The sequence below is a fragment of the Phodopus roborovskii genome, unplaced genomic scaffold (genome assembly GCF_943737965.1).
Source record: "Phodopus roborovskii unplaced genomic scaffold, PHOROB, whole genome shotgun sequence".
Taxonomy (NCBI): domain Eukaryota; kingdom Metazoa; phylum Chordata; class Mammalia; order Rodentia; family Cricetidae; genus Phodopus; species Phodopus roborovskii.
Genome location: NW_026126616.1, coordinates 595,067 through 612,224, shown reverse-complemented (window position 1 = coordinate 612,224; position 17,158 = coordinate 595,067). Strand labels below are relative to the sequence as shown.

The window sequence follows — 17,158 nt, the reverse complement described above, 5'->3', positions numbered from 1 at the left end:
GTGTGTCCGCTGTGGCCTTTGATGTACCTGTGACCGGCTTCTGTTTTCTTCTTTTACGAAACCCCCTTTTCTGGGCTTGCAGGGAATTTTGAGCTGGTTAGTTTGCTGTTGGAGCGTGGTGCGGATCCCCTGATAGGAACCATGTACAGGAATGGAATTTCTACAACCCCCCAGGGTGACATGAACTCTTTCAGCCAGGCCGCAGCCCATGGACACAGGTAGGCTAGGATGGGCCAAGGCCACCAGGTCCCAAGTGGTGCTTGTTAAAAATGCAGATTCCCAGGCCTGCCCCAGACCCATTCTCTCTCTGGATGTGGGGCCCGGGGTTAGTCAAAGTGGGTGGCCTGATCAGAGAGAGCACCATAGAGATGTCACTCTTGGCCATATGGGTCAGAGTACATCATGTCAGCTTCCGTGACGTGAGAAGACTTCACATAAAAATGAACATGTTTGCTCATGTCCTTTCTAGGCTTCCTCCAGAAGCCCTATCAGATTTTATTAGACTTTATCCCAAAGAGAGCAAATTCTCCAGACTAATGTTCAAAAGGGCAGAGCTCCAGAACTTCCTGGGCATTACTCAACCTCAAGATATCCTCCGGGAAACATGGCCAGCCCTACCCCCACCATATCCTTCACCCCCAAAGCCTGTCATCCATTCCTGCCATTCCTGGTCCTGAGTGAGCGGCTTCCTAACCCTTCAGTGCCCCTGCCCCAGCACAGCCACTCCATCTCTCAGTGTCTTCCTCTCTGGATTTATGATTGACAGGAATGTGTTCCGCAAACTGCTCGCTCAGCCAGAGAAGGAGAAGAGCGATATCCTGTCCCTGGAGGAGATTCTGGCTGAGGGGACTGACCTGGCAGAGACAGCCCCGCCCCCCTTGTGCGCCAGCCGCAACAGCAAGGCCAAACTGAGGGCCCTGAGGGAGGCCATGTATCACAGCGCTGAGCATGGCTACGTGGATGTCACAATTGATATCAGGAGTATAGGTCAGTCTGGGCACCATTCACCACTAGACACAGTGTGCACGTGCATGTGCCCATGTACACACACACACACACACACACACACACACACACACATACACCCTTCACTTGTTAGAACATTTTCACACCAAGACACCCACACTGTCCCCACAGACAGCAGCACCCCCTGGACCTTGAGCCAAGTACCTAAATCACCTGGGGAGCTTGTCTGAATACAGATTGCCAGGCCCTGCACCCAGGGGCTCTGCTGTGGAGGGTCTGGATGGATAAAGGCTGGAATCTGTATATTTAACAATCACTCCAGGTGGTTCCCAAGGCTTGAGGACTCCAGTGACACAGAGTGACCTTCAGGAGAAGGACAAACGCCTCCTGCCCAGGACTTTTTCTCTGAGTCAACAGGAGCCATTGAAGAGAGCAGCAGCTCTTCCTTCAGTGGGCTAGCCCAGAGCTGTCTCACTAGTGTGTCTGGCGGTCCAGGCTAGCCTAGCACCAATCTAGTGGTTTCTTCCTGGCAAGGAAGGGAAACATGGAAATAGGGCCCTATTGTGGCAGGCTGGGAACCAAATAAAAGCCACTGGATCGCTGTTCTGGAAAGAGTCTCTGACAGGTATACGGTGCAATACATGAGAAATGTATGCTGTTGCCCTGAGAATCTGTTTTGCGTATTGCGAAGCTTGGGGGATCGGAATGATTTCCCTGTTCATTATGAAGCAGGCGAATGAGGCATATTCTCCCCACCACCACCTCACTGCACATCACAGCAGATGTCTGCACAGGAGACCTTGTTAAAGGGAAAAAGGATGCTATAAGGTGCTGCAGGTGCAAATGTCTTCCACAGTGAACCTGCAATAGGTCCTCCCATTGCTTTAGATGTGACTGGAGATGGCCAAGTCCTTCGGTGGGTCTCACCGTTCTCAGCCCTCCCCTGAGTGTGCATATGACATCTGGCCCTAAAACTCCCTCTTCCCCCTAGTTTTCCCCTCCCCCATGAGTGGAAGGAAGACAGTGAACTCAGAGGCATAGATGCATATGAATGAGTAATTAAAAGATTCTATGCAGCGACTGATATTGTAAAATGCATCCTCCTATAGTATGAGGAACATGTCTAAGTCTTGCCTGTGCTCATTGAAGGCCGGTCCCTTGGATTCATAGCTTGGTAATGTCCTAGAAGAAGGCCAACTTCCAGATTAAAATATTCCTGTTCCTTGGTTGTTTTCTGCCCTCCCCTCGACTGCCCTCCCCTCCCACCTGGCCCGATTTTTTTCCCCTGTCCAGGTGTCCCATGGACTCTGCACACGTGGTTGGAGTCACTGCGAATCGCCTTCCAGCAGCACCGCAGGCCTCTCATACAGTGTTTGCTCAAGGAGTTCAAGACCATTCAAGAGGAAGAGTACACAGAGGAGCTCATCACCCAAGGCCTGCCCCTGATGTTTGAAATCTTAAAAGCAAGCAAGGTACAAGGGGGTGTGAGGGGTAAGGCCATTGTGGTTGCAGCAGAGAGTGAGGGCAGAGGCTCATAGATCTGGATGGTCCCTTGCTGGGAACCAGTGGTCCTTAACATCCCTACAGCACAGTCACAGGTGGTTGTGGGGCAGCTTTGCAGCTGAGCATTTGCTGTATCCCAGGGTGCTTAGGCACAGGGCAGGTTAGGAATCTTTGACTGGTGGAACTTGTATTCAGGCATGGTGATAATACCAACACACGAGCTCTAAAAGCATAGAAACTTGTTTCCCTGGACCAGGCTAAAAGAAATATCAGGGAGGAAGGGGCCAGCATCTTCAAGATGCTGGCACTGATCAGGCCCGAAGGGACAGTGGGAATCAAGTAGGAAGAGGGGAAGAGTGCTATCCCTGGACAATATTCTGCTACAGTTTCTAGAAAGTTAGGACTTGGGAGAAGTCTTTTCATGTAGACTGACAGTATATCCAACATGCAGCTCAAAGGCTACATACATCCCAGGAAAACTACAAATGAAGCCCAACATATGTGTAGATGATATAATATCACAGTATCAAAATGATAGGCATCTCTGATGGAATAGCCCATCAGAGAGCTTCATTTGATTCCTTGGGGTTCGTCCCTATCAAGCTCTCCATTCCCAGCAAAGGAATTGCCACATCTCTGCATCTCTTTCTAAACATCAGTCTTGCTCTTGGGATATTGATGAAAGCCATTCCATGAAATCTCTGTAGAGCCATCCATTTGGGAATATCATAAAGACACTTCAGGCCCTGCCAGGATGTGTAGCCCCCTCCTGGCTTTGGGCTTTGGGCAGCCTTGATCAACTTGCTCCCTGACACCCATTGGGATCAACAGCCAATGATCAGGGAACACTGTAGAAAACACCCCAGCACTGTGGCCATGAGAAACACTAGGGAGGATCAATCTCCCTGAAAGGTTCCAGAGAGTTCATACCCCAAGCCACCAACTGCTTGGGCTCATATAACAGTGGTTGAAGGTATGCACTCTGGAGCCAAATTACAAGGGTTCAAATCCTGGCTCTCCCACTTACTAGCCTTCAGGCCCTAGCCAAGCTTCTTCAACCTCTCTCTGCCTCAATTTCTTCCCTGCCTATAAATGAGTCAATAATCATACAGGCCACTAGGAGGTTGTGAGCCCAAAGTGGTGAAAACTTCCACTCCTCCCTAACACCACACAGAAGCTTTCTTGGTGGCTTTGAAAGCCTCACAGAAGATGCAGGGCCTTCTGTGTTTCCCCAACGCTCTTCTGTAAACACCAGCTCAGGGACAGCAGCAGTCACAGCCAGCTGTGAATACCTGTGCCATCTCCTCTCCTCAGGGTGGCATTGCCTTACGGACACTTCTCTCTTCAGTGCCCTGAAATTCACAAAGGGAATTAAGGTGTTTCCCAGACTCATTTGTCTGTGGAGCCGTTTCATAATGGACTTCATTATGTCTCAAGATATAAATGAAGATGTTTTCAAAACTTATACAAGGTGTGTGTGTGTGTGTGTGTGTGTGTGTGTGTGTGTGTGTGTGTGTGTGTGTAAGACCCTCAGAATGAGGAGTCTCCCCGTTTTGGTCCGTTCCCCCAAGAACTCAATGTCCAGTCCAGTTGATGCATGCAGGCTAAAGAGAAGCATCATTCTCCGGGTGTAGGTGTTTTTAAAGGCAAAACCCACAAGCTTAAGGAGGGGCCGTGACCCTCTGACCATTGAGTACGTGACCAGAGTCCTGGGCTCTAGCATGCTCTTTATCGTTTTAGATGGTCTCACTATTTAGGGTGTGCTAATCAATCTTGCTTAAGCAAACAGGTGTTGCAGTATCTCTTTGTTTCTCTAGGACCCTGTTGACACATTGACCAGAGGGGCAGTTTGTTCCCCCTTGAGTTCCCTAGGGGAGGGTGACCTTCTTGGTAGCTGGCTATCTTAGGGCCTTGTAAGGCAGAGGTTGCAGGTGGTCAGCAATTCCAGGAACTACGTCACAGTGGCCTTGGTCAGCTTCTGGGTCCTACTACCCTGCATTCCAATTATTTGGGCTCCATTTCATTTCTTTGCTAGTTTAAGTCTTTCATAAGTATATGTAATTATACATTATATATGTGTGTGTGTGTGTGTGTATAATTTATAATATATACTTTAATTACGGGCCAGTCACTCCCTTAAGCATATTTAAGACTCTTACACTCTTCACAAGCACTTCTGGATAAACCCTAAATTCATCTCCATTTAACAAACATTTAACAAGTGAGGGGAAATGGAGGTCAGGTGATGGGAACTAACTCACCCAGGTTCACCTAACTTCTTTGTGGCTAAGTAGCCACACTGGAGCGATCACTCTACCCCAGTGCAGGGGCTTTGTGAAACTCCAGGGTCCACATGGAGCCTGTCGAGGCCTGTGAACCACAGTGTGTGGGTTCCTGTCCCTGGCTCGGCTGACAGGCTGCTTACTCTAAGAGCAAGGGGCACACAGAACTGCCTTCTCTGATGGCCGACTGAGCCCACCAGCAACACAGACCATCTGCTTTCAGAACACCTCAGAGCCTTGGGGCCAGAGTTCGTCTCAGCAGCTGTTCTGGTCAGTGCCATCCTCGAGCCTGTTGTGGTCCCTGCTGGCTGTTTGGTGTCCATGCTAATGAGCCTTAGATTAGGGGGCCTGCCTCAGAGAGTTCAAGAAGAGTAGAGCCTGCAAAATCCTCCCCTGCCCTCTCCAACTTAAAAGAAATGGTTAAAAGGCTTTCACCTGAAATGATCCAAGAACTGCCTTATTGGAAGGCACTACTGGATGTATTCCCCCTGTCTATATTGTCCAGTGTTTTCTGGCCTGCCTGATTTTAACTTTTTCCATGCTGCAGAGGAATTTTGCCTGTTGCTTTTTGCTTGTTTAAGTAAACATCACTTTGAAGTCTGACATATATACAGACAATTCCCCAGATTGTAACCGCAGAGCCCAGTGAATTTCTATTAGCTGAAATCAGTCAATCATTGCTAGACCACAAAACACAGCACACCAGTCTCCCAGGTCTCCCAAAGCCATCCCTGTCCTGACTGCTAACATCACAGGTTTCCTGTAGCCTGGTGGCTCATTTAACTAGCATAGCTCAGGGGAGAGGAAGCTTCCACAAGCACCCCAGTGTCTGACTGCAGGAGGGGAGTCATTGAGTGGAAGGAAATGAAAGCCACCAACAGCCCTAACAGGAACATTGGGGAAGCAGGAAAAAGGAAAGGCTTTTGGCAGGTGTGGACCAAAACCTACTCTCTAGCACCTGTGCTACAGATCCAGGAAGACAAAGCAGGCAGCTCCATTCTCTGGAAGGGGAAGACCCAAGAAGGGGGCACAGCCAGGCGGAAGAGGGAGATGGGGTTGACTTGCTTTCATAGGAAGTTCCATTGGGCCCTTACTTGTATAGTATGATATCACATAGACTGACCCTCAGGGAAACAGGTAGTTTAACATACTGTGCAGTAAAATATTCCCCAAGCATGCACTGGTCCACCATCCATAGATTCTCTTCACTGAAGTTTCTCTTTGCATTATTTTCTTGCATTCTGGTTGAATTGTTTGTTCTGTTTGAGTTGTTGAATTCTAAGAGTCCCTTTATATATGCTAAGTACTGGTTCTTTGTCAGCCTTGAGGTTTGCAGATATTTTCTACCCCGATTCCTGCACGTAGCTTGTCCTTCATCCTGTTATCTTAGTACTAGTATTTATTGACTGTCCTCAGCATCATCAGATTAGGAACCATATTGTAACATGTATTACAGAGGGGACAAAGTATATTAAACCGTAGAAGCTAATACTGAGGAATAGGAAAATGTATGCCTCTTCCATCTTCCCAACAACAGAAGGAAAAATAAGATTGTTTCAAAAAAAAAAAAAAAAAAAAAAGCGTGCTATCTTCTGTCATAAGACTCGCCTTTGCATAATATTTTTTAAATAAATCTCTCTCTTATAATTATTTTTAAAAAATCATGTGGCTGCTGCACAGCATCAGGGACTTTAGACACCACTAAAGACACGGGTGTGTGTCCAATACCACCAAAAGTTTAAAAAAAAAACTCAAAGTAGGAAAATTAGCAAATATGCTGGACCAGGAAGCCTCTGAGCAATGCTTCAGTCTACGCGTCCACCCGTCAAACGGTTGCCAGTGAAAAACTGCCACTAAGTGAATCTTGGATGAAGCCTTGAGAGCATCCAGAAGTCACCAGAGACCTTCCCTCACTGCGGAGCTCTCAAACCAGCTCCATGAAAACCCTTGAAAATGGGACTCAGCGTAAACACCATTTGCTAAAACTGCTTAATTTGTCAACTTTGGAGGACAAGTGTGTGCTTAGCGATCCCCACCTTTCGTCACATCCATTCATCAAAGCCTAGTTAGCCTGTCTTCCCCGGTTTCTTCTTCTCTTCTGCCCTCATACAGCGCTCACGGTTCTCCCAGACTCTCTTCCTTGTGTGTCACACCCTGTGTGGAGAAGTGACAGCGGACTGGCCGAGTGACCATAACCACCCACATGGCAGAATGCCCCAGGGGCATTCTAGTCACTCCTCACTCATCTACTCCTCACCAAGACCCCCGGGGGTGGGGGAGGGAGCTGTGTTGTCACCAGATGATGGAGCGTTTGAAGGGATCCAGAGGCGCTGAAATACTGGTCCACTCAGCCTGACTGCTGCAAACCTCAACTGCGAAGTCACCCTGCCCCTCCCTCTGCTTCCCCTTGAGTTTGCCTGAAATTCCTTTCTCTGTGAAATGTCAGTTTTGTCTTCTTGAATGACAAAAACAGACATTTGTATGCAACCATAGAGCCTTCGGCCAATGGGAAAGCCACTTCACATCTGCTGATGTCATGGCTGGTGGAGGCTGCCTTGAAAGGAACCTGGACTGTCTGTCACACTACCCCACTCATGGACACCCTGCTGCCAGGATTTGCCCAGCTCCGGGAAAGAAATACTATTTTTTAAAAGCGTGGGATCCAGTCTGGAAGAATTTATGCCAGGGCCTGGGAACGTGAGGCAAGAAGATCCTGAGTTCAAGACTACCCGGACAACAATGAAATAAAGAAATGCCAAGGATTTACACCCCTCACCAGCTCCCCGGGGATTCTAATGCTGCTCATGGGGGGAAACACTTTGCTCACTCATGAATGCAGGGGTGAGGTGGCAGCCACTGGTGTGGTTGCCAAGGAGGAGGAGTACCTCCCAGCCTGTGCTCATGACATATCCTCCATACCATCCTTGAGAATGACTACTGCCCCTTCTTCCTTTTACTCTCATGACCCCTCAATCTGCCCCAGGTGACACAGTGCCGTCTTCGATCTATCCACTTCAACAGAAGGGGGTAGATTTTCTTTTCCCACATGGAGGAGCTATGTCCCACCTTGGGGATTAGATCTAAGAATATCTTGAATCACTGACATTGTTGTGGTCCCAAGCCCATCATTTAAAAAAAAAAAAAAAATCAGCTATACTCACTTGTGGGAAATATAAAGAAAAAAAAAAAATACTGATCTCACCCTAAGAGCTCTTCAGGCTTTTGTTTTTGGAGAAATGATACCAAGTGTGTTTTAACCTTGCTTTTTTATTGTGTTAGTCAACCTGGTGTTGCTAAAAACAGAACACCTGAGATAATCAACTTAAAAGAGGGAAGGTTCATTTGGCTCACCGTTTGGAGGTCCGTGATTAGCAGAGGTGAGACTTACATCAGGCAGAAGCCTGTGGTGGGAGCAACCAGAAGACAGAGAAAGAGCTGAGTAGACCAGTATCCCATAATTCCCTTTAGGAGACACGCTCAAGGACCTTAGATATCCCGCAGGGTCTCAGGAAGGTTTAACCATCTCTCCTTATCTCCATGAACTAGGGACTGTACCCTAACACTTGAGCCCTCCGGGACACTTAGTCAAACCATGGCAGTTGTAAATATTTGTTTTAGCCCATTTTAGCCATTTGCTCAATAAAGAGCAGCAGAATGGGGTGAGTCATATCCCACCCCGCAGCCTGCACACCTGCTCGTGGAGAGCGGTGAACGCGAAAGACTGACATGGAAAAGAACCAAAACAGTAGGATGAAGGTCAGCACGGCACAGTCTCCTTCCTGAGCCACGGGCAGCTGGAGTCTGGAGGCACAGAACTGCCTTCCGATGCCCTTATTTTTATTTTTATTGAAAAGTGATTCAACTGATGACTCCCGGATCCAAAGCATCTGAGCCCTAGAATCTGACTTATTACATACAGAGCTGTCCTTGTGGGGCGCAGTCACGAGACCAAGGGGCCTTCTGCTGCTTGCTCAGGACCACTGGCTGCTTCCAGAGTTTGAGAGCATGGGTAAAGGTGGATTGGAGGTGAAAGCTACAAAAGCCTGCTCTCCCTTGGCTAGGAAATGATCAGGATGAAATGGGAAAATGTTTTTTATAAATTCCATAAGCACTCAGCAATGGACTCAGAGTCGTAGGTCCAGGGGTGGTAAGTGCAAACTGAATGTCTGTGCTCCTGGGGGACATGTACTAAATGTACAAGCTCCTCTTGCCTAGGGGACAGGTGTCTGTAGTGACAGCCTGGCTCGTGCCACCCTAGCCCTCCTGTGACAGCTACTCTTCTTCCTTCCCAGAATGAAGTGATCAGCCAGCAACTGTGCGTCATCTTCACTCACTGTTACGGTCCCTACCCCATTCCCAAGCTCACAGAGATCAAGAGGAAGCAGACCTCGCGCCTGGGTGAGTGGTGGCCCAGCTGTGTTCAGGCTGTAGCCTGACAACATAGGGATGGGACAGAAGCAAATGCATGGGACAAGAATTGGGTGGAGGGCAAGCAAGAGGCAGACCGAGGAGCCAGCCCATGAGGAGATCACCCTCAGTGGGTGCTAAATCTCTTTGGAGAATACAGCAGAGGATTGGAATGAAGGGAACTGCAGTGCCCATCTGTGAGCCTTTCCCTCAGTCACTGACACTGGGCACTGCTAAGGCTCCTGATGTCCCACACACAAGAGATTATGTTAGGTGGCCCACTGTCCACGTCAGCTGTGATGATTTTGATGGGCAACTTGATACAGTCTAATTAGGGTCTTCCAGGAAGAGCTCTCAGGGAGGAATTGCCTAGATTAGGTTGGTGTGGAGACTGTCCTCACTGGATTATTGATGTGGGCGGGCACATTGCCTGGATTGTTTGAATGTTCTTGCTGGTCCATTCTCTCTGCTCTGGCCTGTGAGTGTGACCAGCTGCTTCCTGCCACCTTTGACTGTCTGCAGTGATGCACAGGAACTGTGAACTAAGACAAAGCCTTTCTCCCCTAAGTTGTCTTTGTCACAGGGTTTTACCCAAGCAACAGGACTAAGGTAGCGACTCTCCCGTCTACGAAGTCCCTTATCACCACTGCAGAGGAGTAAGCAGGAGACACCAGTGAGCCAGCAGTGTCCCTAATAGAAGTCCTGCTTTAGGAGAAGATGAAAAGAAGGGAACAACCACACATGACCACAAAAACAAGGACAAGTTAGGGCCCAGAGGTGAAGAATAAATACTGCTCTTCCAGAGGACCCGAGTTCATTCCCTAGCACCTGCGCCAAGTGCCTTATAACCCACCTGTAACTGTAGACCCAGGGAGATTCAGCACCTCTGGCCTCTATGGACACCCTACACAGACACACACATACAAATAAATATTTTCTTAATTAAAAAAGCAGGACATACCTGAGCAGTGGGGTGGGTGCTCTGAAATCCAGTGAGGACAGCTGGTAACGCATATGCTCCTTGGATACTTGTGCATGGCTCCAGACCTATGCCTGATTTCCACCTCTCAGTAGTGCTCAGCTATCCCAGGAAGTAGGCATGGCCTGGCCTGACCTTTGTGATCTGGAAACAGGGTGGACCTGGGACTTGAAGACCAGTCCTGCTGATGCCATAATTCCTCACTGTGTAGGGCCAGCTCCTGAGAGTTCCCCAGGCAGGCACTGGTGTCATCTGGGCCTACTACAGGCAGGGCAGAATTGAAAAGTCAGAGAAATGCCTGGTTCTCTTGAGGTTGGAAACCTGAGCCTGGCATTACAGAAGCCCATCCCCTGTTGCCCAGAGAATAATAATAAAAAATTAACAGTGAAGGATTCCTTTTCCTATAAGGGTTGGGATGCCCCCTGCTTCCTGTATCCTTTCCCTCTAAATGTGAAACGTTGGAGAAATGGAAGCATCTGAAAATTCTATCCTGTAGCAAAAGCATTCCTTTGCTTTTATCAGCTGAAAGATTGAATGCATGGAGCTGATTCAAAGTATATTTATTACTGCTATAAGTAACTTGGACATTTAAATATGATACAGTTTTCTGCTAAAATGGAAATGTTGGCAATAGAGTCAAAGACTACACTTTGCCCTTATGGCCATGCATGTGACAAATCTGAGTTGTACCTAAGTCACAAGTGTTTCTGCCCTGCAGAAAACATCGATCACTAGGGTGGCAGATTGGAAAGGCCAAGCAAATGAGAAAGTGCTAGAGGTAGAGAGGGGTCACCTTCCCAGAGCATGACAGTGTTCAGTACCTGTGTGCCATGTAAGACACCTTGTTAGCATCAACATTTTGGAGGTCTGGGTCAAGGACACAGGGTAAGCTCTGCTCCCCATAGCCAGAGGGAAGGGTAATCCTTGAATCTGGTGCAATTTTTCTCACACCACTAGCAGTGAAAGGCTCTTGGTCTTCTGGACACGGTTCAGAATCCCAAGGTTAGTTAGCACCACGAGAAGGCAGGGGTAGGAGGGACTGGAGAAATGACTCCATGGGTAAGTGTACTCACTGTTCTCGCCAAGGATCCAAGTTCTGTTCCCACCACCCACAAGGTGACTTGCAGCTGTCTGTAATTCCAGCTCCAGGATGCCCAATGCCTCCTGTGACCTCCTTGGGCTCCTGCACACACATAGTGCACGCTCAGACACACATGCATAAAATAAAGTATTTCTGTAAGAAGGCAAGGGTCTTCACTAGACAGAGGTGGAGAAGGAACTCAGTCACGGTGATCTTGTCAAGACGTCTGGGCTCAGGCTAGAGAAATGGCTCAGCAGTTAAGAGTGAGAACATGAGTTCTGTTCCCAGAAACCATATCAGGCAGCTCGCAACCGCCTGTAACTCTAGACCAGGGAGCTCTCTCATGCCCATACCCATACATGTACAAATACTTTTTAACAAAAAGAAAAGAAGTGTGGCCTCTCCAGGAGCCCTAGGGAGCTATTTAAAGGTTTGTAGAGGGGAATAGAGCCAACACTGCCTGTCACCACAAAAACCAATCATCAGAGACATTAAGTTGTGCTGTATTCCAAGAGCCCAGGATCTGAGGGGGCAGTGGACTAACACCCTAAAAACAAGTCTTATCTTTCCAGACCCCAAGCTTTATAGGGAGGGTGGGGACAAAGAGCTCAGTCTTGCTCTTCTGTCAGATGGTCAGTCACAGTTCTGTGCCTTCTCCCATGACAATCTATTCAACTGGTCCTCGCTCTCTGGGTATCTGGGCTCAGGCCCTTTGTAGAACCACCTGGGCTAGACATTTAACTTGGAAGCAGCAAGCCATTAACAGTTAGCAGTTACCCTCCCTGCCAAACTGTTCATAGCATATACGTGCAGGTTCCTTCCTGCACTATGGAGTGCAAGTACCCCATGGTATGAAATACAAATGTGTCTTATAGGGCCTCCCCACCCCCATCAGGATGGGACCTGACTTTAGGAAGTTTGGCTCCTGTGGTAAGTGAACGCAAAGGGACCACCAGAAGTTCTAAAGATGCCTAGAAAGATGATGTAACCTGAGCAAGGGCAGTAACAGAATGAAGGAGAATGATGGAGAAATGAATGGTGAGGAGTTTGGGGTACCCATAGGGAAGAAAGCTCTTCTGCTTTTGGTCCTGGTTTGGAGCACCTCTCATATGGATGGGGAGCACCCAGCATAGAGTATGATGGAAATGCTGCGGCTCCTCAGACTCAAGCAAGAGTGCTGCTCACCCAAGTAGCATTGTGAATGGCCAGCCCTGAACACTGCAGTTCTAGTCAGCAGGCATGCAGGTCGCCTGCCACAAGACCCTGGCAGCTAGAGCCACGTTGTTCTTGCTGGGTGGAGACTAACCAGGGGAGGAGGCAGGGAGTTAAGGATGTTTCTAGCAAGGTAGAAGTGTTGGCCACCCAGAAGGACTCTGGGTCTGTATGGCTAAATTAAAGATAATACGTAGGAACCTTGTGTTTGCTGAGTCAAGCCATAGAATTGGGATGTCATGGTTCACATCCTGGCTCGCACAGCCACTGTAATGTGTGCATGTCTCAGTTTCCTTCACTACAGTGGAGGAAATGTGGTCCCTGCACAAGGCCTGCCATGTCATATGTTGGACTCAGTAATCAAGAGTTAGTTACGTTGTCTTCGTTATAAAAAATAAGATTGATTCTGGGAGAGGACAACCCAGAGTCCAGTGGCAAGGGGGCAGCTGCCATTTTACACCACTTCCACCAGGCAGGGGGACACAGAGCCTAAGAAAAAAGGCATAGGATGGGTGAATTCCCTTCACAGACAGGCCTTTCACACCCTGAGTTCTCTAAGCTCTGCCTGGAGGTGTGTCCGCTGTGTCGTCATCGTCTCCTTCATCTCCTTCGTCTCCTTTGTCTCCTTCTTCTTCTTCTTCTCCTTCTTCTTCTTCCTTCTTCTCCTTCTCCTCCTCCTTCCTCTTCCTCCACTTCCTCTTCCTCCTCCTCTTCCTCTTCCTCTTCGATCTCTGTGAGTATGAGGTCTCACTTCCCGTTTGTCTGAGGCAGTGTAGCTGACTTCCAAGGATTCTCAGTCTCCACCACCCATCTCACTGTATGAACACTGAGAATCCAGACACTGATGCTACCACACCCAACTTTAAGTGCATTCTGGGGACCAGGTCATCCCACATGCTCTGCAAGCGCCACAACCCCCACTGAGCCTGTGTGTAACAGGTCAGCTTGGAACATCTCCCGTACTGAGCTGGGTGATAGCGACGCATCTGTCCTCTATGCATCTCTTGGGTCACCCACGAGGAATGAAGAGGTCACTATGCTTCCCTGTCCTCTCCTGTGCATTTACCAGGGGACCCAATCTTACCCTTCCTTCACTAATGCTTTCTGTTCTAGATCCTCATTTTCTTAACAATAAAGAAATGTCTGACGTGACCTTCCTGGTAGAGGGAAGACCCTTCTATGCTCACAAAGTTCTGTTGTTCACAGCCTCTCCCAGGTATGTACTCTTTTTCTTTTGGAAGATAAAATCTCGTGTAATTGGGGATGTGCTGGGATTCACGGCGTAGCAAGGTTGACCTTAATTTCTGATCCTCCTGGTTCCACATCCCTAGTACTGGGATTACAGGCATGTACCACCATGTCCAAATTATTCATACTGGTGGTTGCACCCTCAGGAATGCCAGGCACTGCTGTACCAACTAAACTATATCTCTTGATGGTATTCCTGCCTTTTGAAGTTCAGTCCCACTGATAAGGTCTCTACTGGCCAGAGGCTTTGCATCCAAACTCCAAGATACATGATCACCCATGGGGAGTCCCTCCATCAGTCGTCAATTATGGCTTAAATGCCCTCAAGGCTTCATGTCTCACAAAGACAGAAGCTCCTGCTTCCCTGGAGCAGAGCTTGAACAACAGAAAGGAGGGTGGGTGATGATATCCTGGGTACCAGACAAGAGGGAAGTCAGGGCAGGTGCTCAGAACATACTGATGCCTGCAGAGGAGACCCTGCGTTGATGCTGAAAAGTGATGGTGTTTTAAAGAGAGTTCCTTCTCAGTGGCCAGTTTGGGAAAGAATGGAGTTCCCAGCATGGTCTTTAGCTGTGAATAGACTCTAACTAACAGCTATAATCCAGTTGTGTTTTAGAACAGGACCAGAGATCTGTGTCATGTGGGCAAGCCGTAGGGGTATGGATGACTCTTGATCTCTCTGTATGTTGTTCAGGTTCAAGGCCCTCCTCTCCAGCAAGCCAACAAATGACAGCACCTGCATAGAGATCGGCTATGTGAAGTACCCTATCTTCCAGGTGAGCCCTGGGGTAATGTCAGCTGTCTTAACACCTGGGATACCCTGACTGAGCTTCCAGCACCTGCCCTACAGGCTCACTTACTCCATCCCCCCCCCCACTGCAGCCCTGCAGCAATCACTGGAACCCAGTGCCTGCTAGCCCCAGGTTTAGGCTGGGGGAAGGGGCTCAAAGGTAAGAGATACTCTCGCCCAACGTGTACAGGGAGTATCCCAGGACATTGGGGCAGGGTTAGGAATGGAGAACCAAAGGCCAAGACAAAGCGGCCAGACTCAGAATGAGGCTTTGGGCTCAAGGAGAAGGCCAGACACAGAGAAGGACACATGGCAAGGGCTTCAGGGATATGCTCATCCCCACCATGTTGGAATCTGTGGGATCTGTGCCTAGCCCAGCTGGTGGCACACCTCAAGGACTCAATTCTGAGATGGTCTTTCTCAGTAAAACTCATACCAAAACAGAAATGCTATTCCCCCACCACACACAGATACCGCCTGGGGAGCTTGAAAATATCCCCTGAATGTCCAGTCTGTACATCAGACCCATAAAAGCAGAACCTCAGGGCAAGTCCCAACTTTGGGCATGCTGAGGTCTCTCCCTCCTCTCCTGCCATCATGGAACCGGGCACCCTTCCTTAGAAAAACACTGACTTGGGAAAGTCTGCTCTGAAGTCACCTGAGTACAAAAAAAAAATCTTGAGACCTGTTAGAGTGGGACCCTGAACTGATGGCAGGAAACAGAACACATGTGCATTTGTACACACACACACACACACATACACCACACATACACACCACACACACCACACATACACACACACATATATATACATACCACATACACACACAAACACCACACACACATATACATACCATACACACACACATACATACACACACACAAATACACACACACCACACATACCATACACATATACATTTACCAAGAAATACACCATGACTGTTAAGTCTGGCCCTCACTGGGGAGGCTCCAGTAGCAAGAGCCTGGTTCAGGCAGGCACTCAGTAAATGTTTGCCCAGAGGACTTGTTGTCAGAGCCCTGCATGGGAAAGGCCAGCCTCAGAGGGATCCCTGGGCCTGTAATTGCTTCTGATGGGGAAGGTTTCCTGGCCACATTAGCTTCAAGTTCCTGTAATGGGAAGGGAAGATTTATCCAGCCCTGGGGACTTGTCCCTGTCCCTGCCCATTCCTCATAAAAGGAGAAGAGCCTCGTTTGTGGCTTGAAATAGACCAAGGAAAGCTGAATCCGACCCACAAGGAGGCTCCCAACAGCCTGTTGCATTTTGCATGCTTCTGGCATGTAAATTTTGGCAGAACATTTAGTAATTGATAGTGCACTGTTTCCTCCCTCAGGACTGTTTAACATCACATGCATGCTAGAGCCAGACCCACGGAGGCCACACCTGAAGACGGGCCTCTTTCAGGCTGCAAGAGTCCCTGCCTCATGTCGCTTGGCAGCTGCTAAGAAAAACAATTCCATGTGCAGGCCCTTCGGCCTAATAAGGGCTTGTTGCACCCACTTAGAGAAAATGCTTGCACTGGCAGAATCTGGAGGGCGGCCTCCCAATTTAAGTTCCATTAGCCCAGGGTCTCCCTCCGCCTGTGCAGCAAGTTCGGCCCGTGGCTCCAGCTTGAATAAATAAGACAATGTTTGTGACAGATAGAAAAGTGCTCTGTAAATGGAGAGCCCATGCTGGGGGGTGGGGGCACACATTCTAGTGGTGCTTCTTATTATTACTATTCGTTTGGCCTTTATAACAAAGGTGCTAGAGGAATCAATTGATTTTAATAAAGCCTATAGCCCAGTGTTGGCTGACAGTATTTCACACACATATAAGCCCAGACAATGTAGTGGACAGAGAAACCCCAACATCAGTGAAAGGGAGATTCAAACACAGGAGACATATTATATCTAAGAGGCAGGCAGGGAGACTTTCCTGCAGTCCCAGCATTTGGAAGACTGAGGCAGGAGAATTGCCATGAGTTCCATGTCAGCCTGAGATGAATGAGACCCTGAACCCAAGTAATAAGAATAAAATAGTGTCCATGTTCTGTCTGTACACCAGGCACTGTGCTAGGCACAGGAATACAGTGATGAGTGAGATGCCTGTACTCACAGATGGCTCTAAAGAAGGTCATTTCAGTTTCGGACAAGCTGTTGCCTGAAACAAAGCTGGGTGGGAAGAAAACCCAAATTTCTTAGCACTGAGCAGGACCTGAAGGAGGCCCAACCTCCAGGCTGAGGAGGCTGGAAGCCATGGCCAGGTTCTGATAGAGGCATGCAGAGAGACGGACAGTGCTTAAAAGATAGGTACCAGCTAGATGTGGTGACAACCCACCGGTAATCCCATCACTCAGAGAAGTGGAGGCAAGGGGAAATGTGAGTTAGAGGGCAGCCTGGGCTACATAGCGAGTTGTTTGTTACACGGTGAGATCTGTCTTGAAACAAGCAAACCAATAACCGTATCTATTAGGGATCTGCTTTAATGAAATGTGCAGGTAGTCCACATGGTAATTCCATGCAGGTAATTCCATGGACTAGCCGTTGGTGGCACAGAAGTATTTGTTAATTGGTCCTTTCTTAAAGAATGTTAAACATTTCCCAATATTGGTCTTTTATTTATTTGTTTGTTTATTTAGTGTGTGTGCATGCATGTACACCATGACACACTTGAAAAAATTTCTAG

The 17,158-nt window shown here is 48.4% G+C and overlaps 1 protein-coding gene across 6 annotated transcripts in view; it reads left to right on the top strand.

Moving 5' to 3' along the window:
* The window catches only part of Abtb3 (ankyrin repeat and BTB domain containing 3), a 225,031-nt gene that overhangs the window by 201,312 nt on the left and 6,561 nt on the right, over positions 1-17,158 (top strand). For 3 of the 6 annotated variants that reach the window (XM_051206231.1, XM_051206230.1, XM_051206229.1), the window contains 6 exons: positions 83-218; positions 767-987; positions 2,260-2,438; positions 9,044-9,149; positions 13,544-13,646; positions 14,373-14,454. In XM_051206231.1, the coding sequence (XP_051062188.1) occupies positions 83-218; positions 767-987; positions 2,260-2,438; positions 9,044-9,149; positions 13,544-13,646; positions 14,373-14,454 (827 nt within the window). The remainder of the gene's footprint in view (positions 1-82; positions 219-766; positions 988-2,259; positions 2,439-9,043; positions 9,150-13,543; positions 13,647-14,372; positions 14,455-17,158) is intronic. The other 3 variants (XM_051206234.1, XM_051206233.1, XM_051206232.1) reach the window with 1 other exon arrangement.